Source organism: Bombus bifarius, unplaced genomic scaffold (assembly GCF_011952205.1).
Source record: "Bombus bifarius isolate JDL3187 unplaced genomic scaffold, Bbif_JDL3187 scf7180000009825, whole genome shotgun sequence".
In the NCBI taxonomy this organism is placed as follows: domain Eukaryota; kingdom Metazoa; phylum Arthropoda; class Insecta; order Hymenoptera; family Apidae; genus Bombus; species Bombus bifarius.
Window position 1 is genome coordinate 710,213 of NW_022885359.1, and position 22,261 is coordinate 732,473.

Below are 22,261 nucleotides of genomic sequence, written 5' to 3' on the forward strand. Positions count from 1 at the left end.
TTAAATTATCTCGCGATCTTACAATTGAGAAATAATCATACCTGGAGCATTAACTCCATAACAAAAAATAAACGAAAACGCATTTCAACGTACTAAATTCGTGAATTAATATTAGATACAGAATTTTCTTCCGACACATTGTTCATCGCTGGTTTATTTTACATATGCAATTGTTGACACGTAGCCCATTTTTTTTACAAACTAAACACTAGTCGTTTATATGAGAGAAAAGCTTTTTTCTGGCTATCGATTATCGCGTTACTGAAACGATGTACATATATTTACAAATTATTTACAGCGGACGTTAATACGCGAATTCTATCACAGAGAAACGATGAATCAAAATTAAAAAAAAAAAAAAAAAGGAAGAAACATTAGAAGAGACAAAAGACAAAAAAGTCATACAATATCATAGATAAGATTATCAGACTTTGATTTATTGCTGATCAATCGACGTGACTATTAACGAAGCATAAATTAAACGAAATATTCCACTGACAATGAGTTAATATCAATTAACAACTAAAGGACACGCACATCGACGAATTAAAATATAATGAAATCTTACCTAACCATACTCTAATAAAAAAAGTTATTGCATTGTACAATATCTCTCGACTTTATCTTTATTTTTAAAAGCTCCTTTGATTATGTTAGTACGAGCTTTCGATAATTTCAAATCGACCTTTTTCTATCGATTAAATGGCACACTTTACTATCAATTTAATCGTTCAAGATTCCTTATTCAAACTGTTTTTCGGTACATCGAAATGGCGTAGATGCAGAATTTCGCGTGGGGATTTCAGGGTGCCTTCGCTAATTTACAGTGTGAATTATTCAGTCCACAACAGGGAATGGCTTTTTAATTGATTTGTGACTCGTTTTACGTCCTGCGTAAAAGTTGGGCCATTCTTCTCGAAAATTTCGAGAAACGAAAATTTTATTAAGATTCGAATGTTTATAACATAACGATTTGATCTATTTAGATATTGATAAACTCTTATTCTTTTAAAATTAACAGGAAATATTGATCACAGAGAGTTAAATATTAATGTTTTATAATATCAAAATGTTCGAATTGAAATGGTATTATGTTATTGGTGAATTTATTCTGGATAAAGCGTAATTTGTTTGCCTTTTATTAAATATTTAGAGTTTTATTAAACGTTTATAGGATTTCGCTGCTTTGGTTTACCAATAGATGGTCATATGTTTATTATTATTACTAATCTTTTAAATCCTATTCATGTTTTATCCTAAACGTCTTGAAACATAAATCGTTAGATTCGCCGAATGGAAATTTTATTATTTTCGAATGTGTGAATATTTTGATAGTTTAATATAATTGTAAAATTGTGCTGTTGCTATTTTTTAGATGACTAGGAGCTAAACAAATATTATTAACCGTACAAGAAAAATAAATAAATACTCCTGACAGAAAAACAAAGACTATAATCACATCATCTAATTAATTATCTACATAATACTTAATATTCAAATAAAATTTGCGACGATAAAAAATATATATTTTTTGTACATAAATATTCGTTATTTGAACTAACATTAAAACGAATTGCATTCATGGTCCGATTATACAGATGCTACTGCAGAAATTTGATTGTTAAGTCCAATATACACATAATTAAACAGGTCAATATTTTTTTCGAATAAGATTAAATAAATAATCGACGGGAAAGTTTAACGAGCTATTATTTATGTATTGCATTTTAATTTTAAAAGCAGCCATTATACTTTCTTCGAAGGAAGACATATTTCAACTATAAAATGAAGAAAAAATAAAAATATCACAAAATCTATAAAAATCTTCGCAACATGTTATAAATTCTCTACATAAAATATCATAACAACAATGAACGATAAAATATACAATAAAATACAGAAAAGAATTAAAAAACAATTTTTCCGATGTTATCGGTTACCAACATTATCTCGATCATCTACTACCAACGATTTTAAAACACGGCGCCTTTCCAAAGCGTAAACAACAAAATAAATAGCTTTTCGACGATGAATAGCACTAATCAAACAATAACGATAACAATAACGACGATCACTTTGGAATTATATATCACATCATAATTTTCTTTTAAGAAAAAGAAAATACGCAATACCGTTGAAACGTCGGGATCATGTCATGCAACGTGTCATGTAATAACATTATCGGTGAGCAATAATACTAATTGCATTAAAAATAACAAAGACTACACTGTTCATTTCTTTTGTCTTTTCTTCGAATATAGGTCAGAAACGACACTAAAGTCGACTATTACTTAACATCGAACCTTGAATCTCATTATCGACCGCCTAACATCAGGCACAGCGAGCTCTCACTATTAAAAACGATTCTATTCACTTCGTCTTCGAATAAATGGTTATAAAACCGCGTAGTCGACTTCATTGGTTATCTAAATATATTACATATTAACTCTCGAGCTGCCAATCAAATCCATTACATTAATAAACATTTACTTGCTTCGAAGCTTCGATAATTCATTATTCTTTATAATTTATCTTTCTTGTAACTTCTTCAATCATATTGACAAACGATTTCAAGTGGAATTCGAGTTATCTACGAATCGAACAGCACACTTGGCCACCCAATACGACACAGAGTTTTTTTAAGAATTGAAAAAAAAGTTAGGCGAAGATGTCTTGAGGAGCTTAACGAATCGACAAGACATCTTTTTGAAGAAAATCTTCGTTCTTTCTTTCTTGCATGCCTTTCAAAACATGGTTTCTTGTAAGTTTCTCCAAGATCGTTCCCTGATCTATCGATCGATCGATTCCAGCGTGATACGCGTGCCTTTCTTTTCGCGAGAATGTCGCTTAAAAGTACAATAGTATCGATAGTATTGGCAATGCGATGTGACCTACGCGATTACCGCGCGTTTATCTGCCCTCAGTGTGCATCTCTGTGATCGTTTCGCGATGGTATATGATCTTCGTGCCTCTGTGTTCTCTGGCCACGCGTGCTACCGGTTTCTTCAGCCGTCTTGTATAATAATGTCTCCTTTCTGGCGTGATAAATATTTGAATTTAGTTTCTTCCTCTATCATTACTTTTTTAGGAAGTTTTGAGGTTTCGATGTTTCAAACGGTATCTGTGTTATTGTGACTCTTTCGAAGGAACTGACTACTATTTTCTGCATGGCTTCGGCATATTCTCATATATGACAAATTTTGAGGTAAATTAGAAAATAATGGAACCTAAGATGTGGCTAAAATATAAATATGTTAACGTTTCAATAAATAGTTTCATAGGAAACTTTAAGGTTTAAAAATGATAATATATACTGCCAGCCACAAATATCAGCTATAATAATATTAATTACTATATATAGGACACCTATGTCAGTATATCTATTGAAAAGCTCTATCAAATATTATTCTACTTTATATTAGAGGGCACACATAATATGAATAAAATAATAGATCTATAACAAAATATTTAGAAAATAAAAGCAATGAGAAGTATACAATTTGTACTAAATATCAGTTGATGTCTTAATACTTATGGCCGGCGGTGTATACGCACCATTGCTAATTGCTGATTGACCGTGTTTGATTCACGTTTTTGATTATCCATTCCCATAATCCTTGCCAGATTTATTACATACAAATGTCTCTTTTGTGAATATATCTTTGAATGTTTCTTCAACTGACTGAATAAACATGCGTGCACCGGGCTTAAAGCAAACCTTTGAAAAGTCTTTTATCCATTACCAAGCAATCCAAAATGCACATGATTTAATATACGAGCACTGTGTTGAAACCGTAAGCACGCGAGGTAACCAAATATGTTTAAAAACGCGAGTTACTTGATGAGATTCGTCTTCCGTGAATTGTTGGCAAGATGGCGAAGAATCTCTCGATGCAGGCTACACGTTACGTATATAGTCGACGATTATACGCGTCGTTTTATTTGTTGCATGTGTAGGCGACAATGCGGATGTATAATTAGGTGGGTGTGTACGTATCTATGCGTGTCTTTTTGTTTTCTTCTTTTTGTTTTCCATTACGGATGCAGTTCACAGTATAAACTCGCTCTCCTCTCAGAGGCTGCTACCGTACTCGCTCGATCTTCGTCGGTCAATGTGCTTTATGTACGTCTCCGAGTATATGCTCTTAGTGCGGTCGTCGTACCTGCAAGCAAAAAAAGACAGTGGCACCAATACGTTTTGTTCGCTTCGACGATGTTCATGCGGTTCCAGATTTGGGATAGTTTGTTTGCAAGTATTATTGTTTAGGATTTTGGGTTGACGGAATCAAGAGGATTTTAGTTGTTCTTTTTGTTTCTTTGTGACACAGACTAAATTTATATGAAGACCACAGGGGAAAATGTTATATTTTTCGCTTTTTATATAGGAGTTGTTAACCAATCTCAGTTTTCCTCTTACATGACTGAACTAACTTAGTAGATAAATTTTACGTAAAATTGTAGCTAATACTTCATATAACAAAAATCTATGAACTATTAATATTATTAGCCTGTAAATTATTGCATAAATCCTTTTTTATTTGTTGACAGTTTTCCATAATTGTTGTATACAAAACTTTGTAGATTTATCGTTTAATTTTATATCTTCAGGCCTAAATGACTGTTCTCCTCTTTTTTAATTATATCATACAATAGTACTTCATTTGTTGGAATTTTAGTTAATGCTCGATTAACTGAATTTTTACTGGCTGAATTTAGTTATTTGAATATGAACCCCTATTATGTGACGGCAAAATATTAGGTAGTCGGCAAAATTGGTGAGCTCCTATTGTATAAATTCCAATTATATAAGTTGTTTGTTTCCCAACAAGTTCAAATAGATGAAGTACTACTGTATTAAAGCACTTCATTCAACCACCAAATAACATAAAAATTAGGAAATTTCCACAAAGAAAATTATATAATACATTTTATCTGTCGTCTTCATATATTATTAACTATATCTATAAGTTCCATTCTATATTAACTATTCTTTAATTTCATAAGAGAATATTGTATAAATATTTTGAAGAAAAATGATATTCTTTTCTAAAATACATTTTTGAGAGCTGGAACTTTTATGCGCATATAGAAACATTTGCAAAGAAAAGAAAACATGTTATTCTAGAAGGAGGAAAATATTGTAAGTTATTACACATACATACACATACATGCATATATCACATTGCTTTCGCTCTGTAATTTTTGCATCTTCAAAATTATATCGATGCATTATCCGAATTCACTATACTCAATTATCACATTCATATGTGAAACGAATTCAATTATTATTATGATCTATCATTATTGTCAACTAGGTATATAAATTGATAATGTTAATTGCATTATGTATTTATACTTTCATTACAATATTATGAAACTATTCCTATAATGTATATAAGATATAAATATTAAATATATGTAATATACAAATATAATATATGTATAATTATAGATGTTATAGTTATGTTTGTTATTTAAATTTGGCTGTGTGATTTCATTTACAAATTTGAATAGCATACAAATTATGCACATGTCATACAAAAAGATAAAACAAACGTATATGAATCCTGTAAAACATGATATGCACACTGGTGTACTTGGATCACGTTACTTGAACTTAATTGAATTATCTTCGTCACTTCTTGTAATTGACTTGCAAACACAAAAAGTAGAAATTTTGATTGATTATATCTGATATGCATGTACTTCCACTATATTTTGATATTTTTCTTCAATATTATGATTTAGTGATAAAATTATCAATGTCATTCAAATTGTATCAGAATCAATTAACGTAATTATGCAAATAGTGGAAATGTTCTGTGAAATGTCTCTTTAAATGCAAAGAACTGTTTAATAACTACTAATCAATATTTCAATTAAGTTAAATTTCTTCTTTCATAAATTAATCGCATCACAGCATTAATGCTTTAAATTAGTATAAATTATGAAAATTATCATTTGTTGTCTTTTTATATATACGAATATGTTTCATTACATTAACTTGATTCTATCTAATTTAATTTGTCCTGATTATACGTATATTTATGTAGTAACATTGAGTGATAGAATGATAGGTTTGATAATATTCGACTCGTCTTATTTGTTCTTTATTTACATTACCGATCGTTATGTCTTTAATTACTAACTCTAAATTAAATTTAATCAAATATATTTAGAGATTGTATTAACTTCTAATCGATTCATTTATATAACATCTAGTACTTTTATAATTATTACCTCTTTATATCATAACCTTAAAAGAAGATACAATTTAGTTAGAAGGAAGATTTTACAATTCTAACACTGTTGGACTCAAACGCGATCTACTTCCGCCAATGCAAATTGCTGATATGTGTTCGCGTTATGCGCAGCTCCCGAATAATTCATTTTATACTGCAGTTGCTTTACAGTCGAATTTTCAATGGTCGTTAGAACCTAATGAAGTATTAGCCGTAAATATTTTATCATTAATATCGTTTCATTAATTTTACACCGAAGCACCTGTTTTAATTCGGTTATCTTAACAGTATTTAATACTATTCAATAATGTCAATTTGTAAATAATAATCTATCTTTTTGATTATGATTCCATTAACACTTATTTAAATCAGAATTGGCTATTCAATGCTGTAGTATCGTGACTGATGCAAAATGCTAAATCATTATATAACGTGAATGAAAAAGATCTACTATTACAGTTTCAAACATATTTTTAAGAAGATATTTTCAAGGTTGCCAGTATTAAAAATGGTTTGACGTAAGAAATTACACGTGTTAAACAAATTTAGCATTAGCACTGCGTAGAAACTTCTAAATATTACTTTTATGGAAATAAAAATCGAACGAATACATTAAATTTTATTTATATAAAACTAAATCTAATTTAGTTAGAAGTTTAAACTTTCAAATACATTAAGTACACGAAGTATATCTATCTGCATAACATTTAACAAAACCAGTTCATTCAAAAAAGCAGAATTGGTATTAAATGAAATTGATGATAAGGAACCGGCCAAGAAAAACCATTTCTATACAAGTATTCTTTTCTTTCATCACTTGTTTTAAACTGTAGATCGAAATTGTTTTAAACAATCTAATTACTAGACCGCGGATATTTATGTAAATTCGTATTTTCATGAATACAGTTAAAAGCAATGTTAACTATAGAAAAATTTGTTTCATCCATCAAATATTATAACAAATTATGTAAATGTTATACAGTTTTCTATCTTTAAATCCTCCGTAAATGTATAAACATCCGCTATTAATTATAATCTATTAATTATTAATAGTATGTTTGGAACAAATATAATTTAAAATAAGAATAGATAAAAATGCTTCATCGAGAGTAAAGACAAAACAGAAAAATAAAATTCGAAGAATACACAGAAATGCAACGCTGAAATCGTGCGTTTGTTTCAAGGTTATTAAAATATCAAGCAAAAATTTCGTAATCGAGCCTTTAATGCTCGAAAAAGCTCGAGGCTGTCCTCATTTCTCTTTTCCTTTTCTTGTTTCGAGAAAATTCACTTTAGGAGAGGGTTAGAGAGATGCGCTAGATAGGAAAAAGTACGCGTTCCTTGAGTTACGCTCGCATTCGTGTGAAAAAGTCGAGCATCCGGTTCTCAACTCGTCCTACTTTCACCGCACGAAATTAAAAGTAATGTCCTTCTCTTTCTTCCCTGGCCGCATCTAATCATCCCATTTTATGGCGGCCCTTTGACTTGAACGGTGTTGAAGATTTCTGTAGTGATTTCCAAGCTCTAAATAATCCGGATGAATAGTTAAAAAAGGGTGAGACATCGACGAGACTGCTTTTCTTAGAAACGGGGTAGCCCGTCTATATTAAAGAAACTTTCTGTTTGAAGGCAGCACTTTTAGTCAATATTCCTTTCGTTTTACTATTTTAGATTATATATTATAATTTGGAAATATTTTTAGTTTATGCAACTTGGTCTTATTTCATAATTATATGAATAGCAGAGATGTATCGAGTAGAATTTTGGCCGACTAACCGACTAATCGAATGATCAGCTTTCAAAAAGCTGGCTTATCGGCCGACTACTTGTCTTTACCGATTATTTTCAAATAACACTACAAAACTCGTCAAGTTTATGATTGTTTAGTGTTACGCGCCCAAAGAAAAAATTTTCGAACATTTTTTACTATGGTTATTTTATTATGGCTTGTTTCTTCATTTTAAAAAGTACTTGTTACGATAAAATGAAGAAATAATGACCAAAGTACCTAATTAATTGGTACTTATTTAATTTATTTCAATAAATACTCATTATTATTTTTAATCTTTTATGTAATAATTATGCTACACATAAATATGTGCCTATAAGTAAGTATACTACGTATTAAAAAATATAAAAATTATGTTAATGCCAGTAAAGACAGAACATTGTATTTTTCTTTCTATGACTTATCGAGTTATCAATAAATATGGTAAATTATTACTACAAGAAATATACTAAAAATTTAGGGCCGATTAATCGGCCTTTTTTGCCAGCTAGTCGTCGACCATAAAAGTAATCTGACAGTCGGTTTAACCGATACTAGTATATCCCTAATAAATAGAGAAAATTACATTTTTACGTGATTTAAAAAGTGTAGAGTCATTATAAAGTGGTTATAAAAAAGTACTTGCGCACGCCTTTGCTTTTTAATGAAGCATTTCTTTAGCAGATCCTACATTTCATTTTCACAATATCAATTTTTTGTAGTTATATAAAAGTACTACTAAATAATATAGAATTTAATATAGCTTAATTATAATTTAATGGAGCTAATTAATTAATATAAAAATGATATGTAAATATATATGTATAATGGTTTACAAATACTTTTTGTAGTCTCTGTAGATACATATATATTTACACATATGTGTACTGCACAAAAGCATATAAACATATCATTCCACGTCGACGTTTGTAATTATCAAATTTTGGAGAATCAGTTTATTATTGGGCAATCTCTTTGTTTCCAGATTCTTCCATTTCTGAAATATAAAACTAATAGAAAGAGTTTCGAACTTAATACAAGTAATAATGTTTATAAACAGTAAAAATATGTAGTGGTATATATACTAAAGAGTTAAAATACATTAGTACCAATATCTTTTCAGAAGATAATTTAAGCTTATGGTTTATTAACTCTCTTGTGATATTTATGAGTGACGGTATATCAACATCAGTAATCAAACGCGTCAAAATGTTGAATTCCGAAGATTTTATGTTTGTTTTTCATTTTGGGATTAATAAAAAGTAGATGCTTTTGGAAAAACGAATGCTAACTTTTATTGAGATAAAAATATAATTATATATGAGTAAGTATATAATATATTATATATATATTATAATTATATACATGTGGGTGATTTTACAGAAATGGAGATTTTCTGTGACTCTCACATATGAAAGCTTTTAAAAGCGTTAAAACGCATTATATTTGCATGACAGAGAAAGATAACAACTGTAAATTCATAGGCGAGCTATGAAGAATTATCAAATTAATTTATTTATATTAAAAAATTACCTTTTATGCGTGAAGTTCTCAGTTTCCTGCCATGTTTACATGGAAGTTCTATGCCTACAAAATTTACTCTACAATCTATCTCCAGAGCATGAATATCAAATGATTTATTAGTCTTTCCTTTTTATATATATTTTACAATAGTCGTATTTATCATTCACATGTATCTTTTACTTTAATTGACTTCATTTTATTGGAAAAAACATCTACAATCTTTTATGTCCCTGTTCCCTCTCCGTGAAATTTTTTTAAAAGAAACGGTATCTGTGGTATTAAGAAAGAAATCACGTGAAATAAGTCAAAACTAATCAAGCGAATTAGTGCTGCTCTATCGCTTCACAAGTGGCCATTTTTGATTACTTAATATTGTAAAATCGTTGGCAATCACCTGTTGCAATTAGCTTTTTAGTCCCCTGGTTCGTATTATATTCTAAGATTACTATTTTTACTAAATTTTATTTAACGTAACATAAATATAATATTGGCATTCAACTTCCTTTTTAATGAATGAAATAGTAAACCGCGCGAGAATTTTTAATATTTAACCTCAAAATTCTCAGTTCCCTGATTTCAGTCTCCTGTCAAAAAATATGATAGAGGACTAGAAGTATTCTAAGAGCACTAGAAGATAAAAGTCTGTGTCGATTGTATCTATGTCACATAGATATTTAAAGAATGCCTTGCATTATTTAGGTAAAGTTATAATTTAGTCCTAAAGGTTAGAAAATAAAATGTACTATTTATTTGTTTTAGTTTATAATAAAGAACGCAGGACTGATCACTTGTTTGTGTATGTAAGGAATAAATATTCGTTAGTTTTAAAAATTTAATGATTTTTGTTTTAAGTTTAACTGACATTTATCAAGACTGATAACTAAGTAATTTATGATTAATAAATATTAATTTTGTTTTACGTTTAATTACTTTTGTTTTCATTTTCAAGTTTAACTGGCCTAAATATATTCAATGGAGCAGCAGACTTACCACAGTAAGAGGCAAAAATCCCTTGAATAGCATAAACGCCAAACTAAATAACGCAACTAGGAATCTAACCAAAATCATTAAAAACTATAAAAATGACTGTTTCCAAAAATATCTCGCCAATCTGTCTCCTACAACTGACACCAACTATTCACTATGGAAGGCTTCCAGGAAACTCACGCGTCCCCCGCAAATAATCCTTCCTATCCGCAATCCGCAAGATGGCTGGGCGCATAGCCCTATAGAAAAAGCCAACCTGTTTGCTAATCACCTATCTAACGTATTTAAACCTTACTTCTCCAAAACTGCCGCGGAAATAACTGAATACCTGCACTCTCCCTTCCAAATGTCCCCTTCTATTGAACCCTTCACTTCTGTAGAAGTTACAGAATTAATCCGTCGCCTAAATCCCAGGAAAGCATCGCGGCATGACCAAATATGTAATAAAGCAATCAAGGAACTTCTTATAAAAGGGATTGTGTCCATCACATCAATTTTTAATGCAATTCTTCGCCTTCAACATTATCCTAATGGAAAATATCACTGATTACTCTTATCCCTAAGCCTGGTAAACTAATACACGAAACTAGCTCCTATCGCCCAATTAGTCTTCTACCTACTTTATTAAAACTATTCGAGATGCTGACGAATCCAATCCTTTCACTCTTAGAGGACTTGAAAACACTGTCAGATCATCAATTCGGTTTTCGGAAGCAACATTCGACAATAGAGCAAATCCATCGTATAACACATAATATCAGCCAAAATTTAGAAAAGAAAAAATATTGCTCAGCGGTATTCCTAGACATTCAACGGACATTCGACAAAGTATGGCATGAAGGGCTTCTATACAAACTCAAAAAAATACTACCACACACTTACTACTCCATCCTTAAGTCCTACCTAACTAATAGACAATTCATGGTTAAATACTTAGACGCCACAACCACAACATTTCCAATAGAAGCAGGCATACCCCAAGGTATTGTCCTTGGCCCCCTGCTGTTCTCCATCTACACTGCCGATTTACAGCGCTATTAGCATCTCACGTAGACCCGATAATCGCATCATCCACTCTCCAGCGATGTCTCGACTCTATGGAAAAGTGGTTTCACAAATGGGGCTTCAAAATTAACGAAAACAAATGCACACAAGTAACCTTTACGCTGTGGAAACAAACCTGCCCACAGGTGATCATTAACAATATAACAATTCCTAACAAGGATTCAGTCAGATACCTGGGCATGACTCTGGACAGGAGATTAACATGGAAATAACACATCACAGACAAATCGAAGCAACCCAAGGCTAAACTTAAAAAATTCTACTGGATCATTGGCCGACGTTCCAACCTAAACGCGCAGAACAAAATTACTCTCTACAAAACCATAATAAAACCTGTCTGGACTTACGGAATCCAACTATGGGATACGGCAAGTAATTTTAACATTGAAATACTTCAACGCTTCCAATCGAAAACACTAAGATCCCTAATAAATGCACCCTGGTATGTTACCAACGAAGCAATACATCGCGACCTCAAGATACCCACAGTTAAAGAGGAAATAACAAAATGTAGTAATAGATATACCAAAGGAGTTAACAAACATCGAAATCCCCTAATTACTAAATTACTTAATAGGTCGGACCAGATCCGCAGGCTAAGAAAACACTATCCGTTAGACCTAAGCACCAGATTCAGCTAGATATTTCTAATAAGTAATATTTACGTATTTATAATATTATTATTTATAAATTATATTTATTTATAAATTATACTTACTTATAATGAGTTAATAAGTTTATTAACTTATTATAAATAATTGGCCATGTCACTGCGCCACGCCAGAGAAACTTACTCAAAATTCTCAATGCGAGAATTGATTGTAAAGTACTTGTAAATAAAAAAAAAAGAAAAAAAGAAGTTTAACTGGCAGATTATTATCAAGACCGATATTAGGACAAGATTGGAAGTTATTATGGAAATTATTAATGTATGATGTTAGATATAGAAATTTTATATATAATCCTTGAGAAAATTAATTATGTTTTATCTAATTCTTTGATAAAAATGAAGTTTTTTTTTATTAAAAGTTTTAGTCTGTTTTTGTAGCAATATCAATATATCCTCTACCATATCTGAAGCTTATTACAATTCATAAATTAAATGAAAAAATTTGTGGACAAAATCACTGTCAAATAGTTCTCACTTCTGTAGAATCACTCATATGTAATCTATTCCTCCATATATATTTATTATATTATTATAGTTATAATCAATACATATACAATATAGTATATCTAAATACACACTATAAGTTAATAGGTTTATTATTAAAAGAATGGTAAAGAACTTACGAGATTATATAGAGAATTTACGAGAAGAAGAATATAAATCAATAAAAATAAACTGTCTTGAGAAATTGTAGATCTAAACTTGTAGTACTAAGATTACAATGAATCGTGATGTTATACAAATATATTTACAGACAAATTATCAAATTTATAACCCATTACGCATAGCAAATAATTTGTACTATTCAAACATTTCTTTATTCAATCAATTCCTTCTTAATTCGAATACCGAAGATACTACTCTACACATATTATGTAAAAGAGAAAACACTAATTATAAATACTATTAAAAAAACAAAACAAAATTTTTTGGTATTTTTCATTATCTTTCAAAGTTATATTTTGATAAAAAAAGCTCCATTTTGAAAGAAATTGTAGAATTAAATAGAAACGATTGTTCATTTTGTCATCTAGCACTGCAATAACACACAATAAATAATCAATTGAGTTAAATATCAAAATATATATTCTCCGAGTTGACAAATCAGACTCTATACACGAAGCGTAATAACGAACGTGTAATCTCATGATACTTTTGTAATTATCCTAATCACGCAATTAAATGCAATAAGTTACACGTGGGGTGTAATTTTCAACAAAGAATAAAATCACTATTGATCTCGTTACCAAACAGAAGGCGACTCGTATATGTATATGTCAGAGATGAAAGGACACCGGGTCCTTTCCTTTGGAATTCTTCGGAAAATCTCCAATATTTTAGTCTCTATAATTTAGCTCGATTATAATTGTCCGAGATTTGTGATAGTGAGCTTGGGTTTGAGGCGACAGCAAGTCGCTGAACGTAGCCGCAGTCACGGGATGAACGTTCTTACCTAATAGAGGTATAGAGTAATTGTATAGCTCTCCTTAAAAGAAATAGTTATAGCGGCACTCGACAGTAAACATTCCAACGGTTTCTGTCTCGCGGCTCACCACACACAGACCCTATTCTTCGGGCAAGATGATTACCAGATATCGATGCATTCTAACAGTACATGTTCAGCTAGCTTGAGGACCCCCTATAAATCTTAAGATTTTGTTAATTAAGGTCCTTCAAACGGACAAACAGTCTTTGTTCTAACAGTCATTAAATCTACAACCTACTACGGAAAGATACGGGGAATCTGTTTTTTCCTTCCAGGTTAGTATCCTTCTTGAATCACCAACATAGAAATTAACCAATTAACAGGAACGTCCATTTCCCTCACTTTCCGAACTAAGACTTTTCTCGACGAATCCGATGATCTCGTGTCCTTAGACACACCCCATCATAGTTTTCCTCTGTGGCATCATCGGGACAGGAAAGGCATTCTCGTTCGCGATCTCAATGATGAAAGGAGTAACCCTTTACGACCAGTGAATATCACGCATCCGACTTAGATTTTGTGAGTACGTTCATCTATCATCCCGTCGACCGCGGATTCGTTATTGAACCTAGGATCATTGTCATTAGTTTCTCGAGTGCCTAACTACCACGGTTACTTGTCCGGCTCTATAATAATCGTATTTGCACTAGCCGATGTCTTCTCTATTGCACAACGACAACGTGTAACCCAAACGAAGATTCGTTTCACGCCCCTAACCCTAATTCTAATGTCCGCTCCGACATATATATATAATTCTATTGCGACTACGGATGAACAAATTGTTTCTGCATTTTCAATAACTTTTACGACTCGACTACACTGATGAGGTCAAGTCTCACAGGATAATTATTAGGTCGATACATATAAAATGTTCTATTTCCAAAACTTGAAATTAACAGGTGAATGCTACGTAGATGTCCATATAGTAGCAATTTATTAATTCAAAATGTGTATCTTACTAACGATTGGCTAGATTTTGAGTCTTGAATGGAAGGTTATTTGAAGTTAGATTGTGAAAGGAATGTATATGCTTAGTACGTGAGACGTTAAAATATTTTGAATTCTATGTTTACATTTTAATGGTGTATGTTTTCAAAATCATTGGATTGTAGGCAACATACAAAGTTACTGAAAATTATTTAAAGTACTTTATTTTGTATTTTGTATTTTGTATTATACGTGCTAAACACCACCGATCATGAGTAGTCAATATTATGGCTAGTCATAATAAAATTGATAGAACTTTACAGCGTTACAGCTTTGCGATACTTAACATTAGAATATGAAGGGAATCTTTATATTTGTATCATTAGGTTTTTCATTACATTCAAATTTTTACAGACCTCGTTGAATTTTCTAACTAATCTATTTGCAATTTTCTGAATAAAATTTAGATCAAAGGTTATTGGCCTCAATATTATAGTCCTTAATCCACTATTTCTCTATATATATTAGAAACAACTTCTCAAATGTTTTATTACACATATGTCCCGAATCGTTATCTTGCATGAACTAAGTAATTCTGGTCGACTAATCGTTACATTGTTAATGTAGATCAGATATTACCTTTTGTATGAAACCAGTAGTGTTCTAATATTTATAGACGAGGTGTATAATGTGACTTTAGAAGGCGAATAAGACATTAGAATCGACTAAAATTCATCATCATCATAAGGAATATGAAATTTTATTCTTACAACGAAAACTTAAATGTTCCCTATCTGACAATAATATAAAATTAATTATTCGAGATATTACATTAAATTAATTATTTGAATTTCCCGTTTGTTCGTTTATAACGGAATCACCCTTGAAGTGATAATTTTAGTTTCCAGAATTTTGTTTCACGTTTATCGGATTGAATGTACCACAGATCTTTGAAAGTACATCAAATTATGACGTTAACAACACGCATCGCGTGATAAACTTCTTAGACACAAACAAGTTACGTACAGTTCTACTTCATCGCGAGTTTGACTGTGACTGGTTGAAATATAAACAAGGTCTGGAATGTTGTGTTGAATCAGTCGTCATCGGCATAAGATGCACGTAGACTCAAAAGAAATTCATTAAGCAAATGTTTGCATGAACTTTCCTTGCTATTTCAATTTTAGATTATATTTGTGTACTTAATTGATTTATGAGCCTTTTTACTGAAATTATTCTGCAAGATTCTAGCGAAAACGATTACGTTTATTTATTTATTTTATGAATGCGAAATGGTTTTGAAATATGTACTTAAAGTTTTAAACAAGTTCTATAATTCACGACAACTCTTTTAGGAAGTAATATGTAGTAAAGATTGAATGTAGACTTAGAATTGGGTTGAGTAAATTTAGTAAATTGAATATTCAAATAGAGGTAGAAAAGTTTAACTACTATGGTTCCTTCCAACTTTGATGATAACTTTGGAAATGATTCACTCTTTACCGCCCTTAATCTGTTCTAGATTTTCAATTATGTTCTAAATCTTCGTTTACTATTAACGTACACTTAACAATTAGTAGTTAACACTGTGGATGTTGATCTATCGGATACATGAGAAATATTCTTATAAATACTTTTAGACGGGCAAACAACACAGCTTGCTGATATATATAATATGATATATTAATATTCCATAACTCGCTAGTTTAAATTTAATATGAAATTTGGAAAGTTGTAATTGCTATTGATAAAGAAACCATTTGAATTTAATACATTCATACATTAAGAGATACATACTCATTTACATAAATATATTATTACATGTATAACAAAATAGCTGTTAGCACTGTTTTATAAATTCTACAGTTATTATTTAATGCACGTTCCGTATAGAGTCTTACAAGATACTCATTTAATAAATCAATATTTGTGGTCAGCAGTTACAGACATTCTTCTACTTTTACCCAAGTGCGGAGTTAATTTCTGCGCGAAATCTATTTAAAGTTCCTCTTTCATGATAGAGAAATTGACAAATGATATAAATGCCAAAAGATTTTCAAGAGGAATTCAATGAGGAATTCAATTGTCTCAATTTTATAATTTGCATCTTTTATTACTTGAAAGCCATTACTTGTTTAACACCTTTACAGATTTAAAGAATAACTGATAAAAAGTGTATCAGATTAGTTACATTTATTAACTTGTATATTCAATTTTTATATTTTCAATCATAGTTTATGTCATTACATTTTGTTTAACGGCTAATTTTTTTAAACAGAATACTTTACTCCAATTTAGCACTAAATCAATGCTGAAATGTTCATAAGTATTTAAAAGTAAAAAGGATCTTATTCCAGACTATTTTAAAGTTACCGTCTCTTTTCACAAGTGGATTTCTCATATAAACAATAATTTTGTACTTTTCTCAGGGTCTTTTTATGAATATATTATATGTATTATACGAAAATTTTTTAAATTTCGTTAGCACTGTAGTAGGATACGATAATATGTGAAATAATATATGATATATAATATAATATATAGAGAACTGAAAATGTAGAATATGTCACAGGATATTTATTGTGAACATACACTTACTGAAAAATTAATGATTGTCATGAATACTAGGATATTCAATTTCAAACACTGAACCTTCAATTCAAACATCAACAACAATTAAACAAAAGATAATCTCGCTATATACAGGGTGGTTGGTAACTGGTGGTACAAGCAGAAAGGGGGTGATTCTACTCGAAAAAAGAAGTCAAAAACATATAATAAAAATTTTTTTTTATTTTTTCTTTTTTTTTTTAATTTTTCCATCGAGACAACGATCTACGGTGAGATCCGTTATAACGTACCGCACGCGTACCGAGCGAAAATCCAAAGTCGATTTTCTCGAAAACAAAGCCTCAAACGAAAAATTTTTATTCTATATTTTCGACTTCTTTTTTCGCGTAGAATCACCCTCTTTCCGCTTGTACCACCAGTTACCAACCACCCTGTATATGTACATTTTCAGATCTGTTTCAAATTTTACCAATAGAATCACGATGGTTGTATTTCGTTAAGGTGTTTATAAAATTTTGAAATGTTTTATATAATGTATACATAAAAAGTTCCTAGAAGTGATCGAATACTTTCGTGAGTCTCTGTTCTTTCGTAAATCACTCGTCAAATCATCCAGACAATCTATCTCATTCGTACAAAAATAAAGGCTCGAAAAGGTTTTATTCGATTAAGGATTAAATAGACGAAAAAGGGGAAAGGGGAAAAAAGCGATAGAATATAGTGCGTACCTCAACGTGTCAGACCAGATCGTACCTTAGGGACGGCCGACGGAAATCGAGCGCCTCGAGGTCGGACGGCTCTCGTCTGCAGAGCGAACAGAACGCGCACTGCAGCGTATTTTTGAACGCTTCTCGGAAGTCGCGATTGAAATACGCGTAGATCAGCGGGTTCAATGCTGAGTTTGTGTACCCGATCCAGAAAAGTATTGCGATAACGATATCGGGACATGGGCAGGATTTTCCGCACAGTGTCGTAATAACGTACCTGTGAACAAAGATTTCAGGATTCAGCGAAGATTTCGTTCGTAACGATTGAATTAACATGTTCGGTGAACCTCGAACAAACTTGAAAATTGAGACACTAGAAACAGAAATAATATATTAACCCTACTGCGAGCCTCGAATTTCTCAATTTGGATTTCATTTCAATCGAAAAAAGAATTTTTTTTCCAGAATAATGTTTTCAATTTGGACTAAACGACTTAACGTTTTTTTTGTTCGAGAAATTAAAAGAGTTAGTTTATTAGATAAAAAGTAGTAAGTATGTTGAAACAATTCCAATCAGTTGGAATCGCGAAGAAAATAATAAAGATCGCTTTTTACAATTTTTTGGTCTCAATCTGTACCTAATGGAGATTTAAACAATACATTTTGTAGATTTATGTAAGTTATATAAGGTTGAGTCAAAATTCAGAATAACGATATCGTTCAATATTTAAAACTTGTAATATGGAGTTTATGTGTGGAAGATAACATTCTTCAAATGCCTTCCACTTATTGCCTAGGAAAGTCAGGCTCTTTCGACAGCATATTTCATAACAATAGTTAATGTCTAAGGTTCTAATGTTCGAATTTCTGCACGAACGTTTTTCTTCAGCTATTCACGTTTCCCTGGTTTATTCTAATACACTCGCTGTTTTACATGGCCCCACACGAAGTAATCAGAGATCGAAAGATCGGACGTACGTGGCAGCTAATAATGGACTTATTACTTTGATAACAAAACTCAATTTTTACGCGTTGATCCTTTCTGTAACTCATCATAATCCATATCCTAAGCCTCAGTTCTAACATATGTATGAACTTATAACATGAAATCAAACAAGCATGAAAGTTATTTCTTTCCCAAATCCTATTCTGAAGTTTGACCCAACATAGTACATATGTACATACTGAAAACTTTATCGAAATCGGTTGATGCAGAAACAAGCGATAGGCATCGAAAGATGTAGGTAAGAATTTTTAGATTTATTACGTATATAGGCCGAATGAAAAACTGCGATTTTCATAATTTTAACCATTTGTTTTTTATAGTAACGTTAGCCGATTAACTGTTTGTCTTTACCTGATTTCAATTTTTCATCTGAACTAAAAGTACTGCTAAAACGATTTTTCTGTTATCGTGGAACGTGTTATTTGATAACTTTTAAAGAATTGAATGGAAAATACACAGAGGGGGTGAAGAATGAAAAAACCTAAATAGTTCCTTCGATTCTATATTATTTTCTAGTTTTTCAATATTTTAACAACTGTGAAATCTAATCTCAATGATCTCGAAAGAGAAGCACAATGTAATACAAATTTTTATTTTTTAAAAGTATATCTTTTTTATTCTTTACTGCTAACATAGTATTATGGTTTTAACATGATTTTCAAAGATGAAAAGATAATCCTTGCAATCTAATAATATATACTTTTAGAAAAAGATATCAGATTATCTTGTTTAATTTGATAAAGCAAAGTGATTCTAAAAACTAACAGTAAGATGAAGTAAATGAAAATAAAAATATTCATTATCAGACTACTAACAAAACGGAAAAAAAACTTTGTTTCACCTAGATCTGTCACTCCTACTGTATTCAATTAGTTGTGTTTTCTTATTCTAACAAGAGTAATTAAACCCATTAATTGAGCGCGATGCGCGTCACTATCTTTCTCAGTTTGCACGATATAATTAAATCAATAAACCGTACAAAAATATAACCAATTTAACAGAAACCAACAATTCCGTGAACTCTTAAGATCGCTCTAAGTGCTTCTGCCCAAAGGAAACAAAAGAAAAATACAAAATAATAAAGATTAAATTTTAACCCTGCATAATTTCACTCATGAAAATTTTCCCGGAGCAAGTTTTAAACAGTTTGACCTAAAACTGATTATACGATATAGCAAAAATTTGAATACGTATTCCAATATTTTCTCACATTTTTTAAAAATCTAGAACATTGAAAAGATTAAGGACATAAATAACTCAGCTTTCCTATGGGCAGTATGAAAATTTGTTCGCCCATAGAAGATTAAGAAATAGGGTTATCCTTTAGAAATTCTGGATTCCTGAATTCTTACACGCACCACAAGAAGAACGGCAACCAGCAAATTATGAAGGTACCCATGATGATGCCTAACGTTCTGGCAGCCTTGTGCTCTCTTTTCATCTTCATGATATTCTTATCTTTGGTGGGAGTATGCAGATGATCGGTGCTGATCTCGTTCAATGTCAGCGTCTTTGAGGAACCAGCACTATTTAGTTCCCCGTTCAAATTATTCAAATCTTTACTCGGCCTGTGACTCAACAGCATCACGTTGCCCATACGGCTGTGCATCTGTTTTTCTTGCCTACTCGCCTCCTTGAACACGGCGAAGTATGTAAGGGTCATAATAGTGCATGGTATCCAGAACGAGATACTCGACGAGAATATTACGTACACCTTGTTCACTTTGAACTCGCATAATTCAGGATGCTTCTGTCGATGCATCTTGTTCTCTTCTGTGGTATACCAGCCCATAAAGATAGGCATGAACGAGATGAACGCGGGCATAATCCAACAAGCGAGCAGCATGTAAGCAGCTAGCCTCTTGGTCATGATGATAGGGTATTTGAGCGGCTTGACGATCGCCCAGTAACGATCGACCGAGATGCACATCAAATGGAGGATGGAACTGGTGCTAAAGTACACGTCCAACGAATTCCAGACATCACACATGAAATAGCTGAACATCCATTTGCCGGTTATTTGAACGCTCGCGTTGAACGTCATGGCGAACATCGCAACTAACATGTCGGCCAAGGCTAACGAAACTACGAAGTAGTTGGTGATAATTCGTAGCTTCCGGTGCCGCATCACGGACACCATCACCAGCAGGTTGCCAAATACCGCGGTTACGATGATGGAGCCTAAGACGCAGCCTTTTGCGATCGTTATAGGTACGGACCACTTTTGATAGTTCGAGTAGCTGCTGTTCGCGAATTGGTTGTCCTCAGTCGAGATGGCGTTCAAGATGGTCGTCACGTCCATCGAGGACACCACCTCCGTCGACTCGGAGCTCGTCACGATCGTCGTCATACTCGACCGCCGCACGAAACCGTACGTTTTCCCTTGACCTTGTTCCTTCTTCTTCTGGCCGGAAGAGACTCGACGGGTGGCCTTAGGTCACGGACGTGCCAACGAGCCGACGTACCAGGCTAGCCTTCATCTTCCCGACGGGGAAAGGGCGATGCCTCTTGCCAAGTTCCTTGTACCCTGGGACGCTTGCCAGCGTTAATCGCTGATACGCGGGTGCACCGTTTGCTTCTTCCAAGGTTTTTGCTCGAATAGTTTGGCTTCGAGAGTTAATCAGAATCGTGTGCGGTGACCTAAGAGCTTGGTACCTCGGTTTTACATTCCACGAGGCTTCTGTTAGCGGTTACCTGGAAAATTGAGATTAAATACAGAATTAGCGATGACTTTGATAAGTTTTATATTCAATGAATGTTCGATAGTAATTATTAGATTGCGGATTTTTATGCATTTATAGAAGATGAAAAGTTGCAAAAACGTACAATGTTCATATTATGAAAAAATATATAAAATATCCAAGGTATAGTGCTTTCTATGATACTTAGTAAGTAGAATAATTTTCTACCGCGAGGTTCTACTTTTTAAATTATATTCTCAATAAAATATAAAAAATTATATTTCTCAAGAATCCGCAATCTAGTAATCACTCTATTAGTAATAATATGGGGACGGTAATAGTGGGAGATCAAACATTAGAAATTACTTGAAATATATCTAATACCGTTTAATAGACAAATTTTAATTATATTATTTTGATAAATTTTTCAGATCGTAATATTGTTAAGAAAAATTCTCGTTCCATATTGAATTTTTTTCAAAATATTCTCAAGTATTCTTATTTATTTTATGTATTATTATTATTTATGAAAAATTTAATTTTGATTTAATTTTTAATTTAATAGCTAAATTATTGTATTAAACACGACTTCAGATTTTACATTATGTAAAACCGCCTTCTTGATTC

The 22,261-nt window shown here is 31.8% G+C and overlaps 1 protein-coding gene across 2 annotated transcripts; it reads right to left on the minus strand.

The window, feature by feature from the left end:
* Positions 1-413: 413 nt before the first annotated feature.
* LOC117215804 (octopamine receptor beta-2R-like) lies at positions 414-21,303 on the minus strand. Of its 2 annotated transcripts, none has more exons than XM_033462279.1 (3): positions 20,312-21,303; positions 17,994-18,224; positions 414-4,163 (listed from the first exon to the last, which is right to left on the minus strand). In XM_033462279.1, exons 1-3 carry the CDS (start codon positions 21,301-21,303, stop codon positions 4,073-4,075), a joined length of 1,314 nt encoding a protein of 437 aa, XP_033318170.1. In that variant the 3' UTR covers positions 414-4,072. The 2 variants fall into 2 exon arrangements, with proteins under 2 accessions (XP_033318170.1, XP_033318171.1); XM_033462280.1 differs by having other exon boundaries at positions 17,969-18,224.
* Positions 21,304-22,261: the final 958 nt, after the last annotated feature.

Coding starts and splice junctions, on each gene's coding strand:
- LOC117215804 (XM_033462279.1), bottom strand. CDS start 21,303: ATGACGACGATCGTGACGAGCTCCGAGTCGACGGAGGTGGTGTCCTCG. Junction 18,225..20,311: donor TGGTTGCCGTTCTTCTTGTG/GTGCGTGTAAGA, acceptor CTTTGTTCACAG/GTACGTTATTACGACACTGT. Junction 4,164..17,993: donor TTCCGTCGGCCGTCCCTAAG/GTACGATCTGGT, acceptor TTTTGCTTGCAG/GTACGACGACCGCACTAAGA.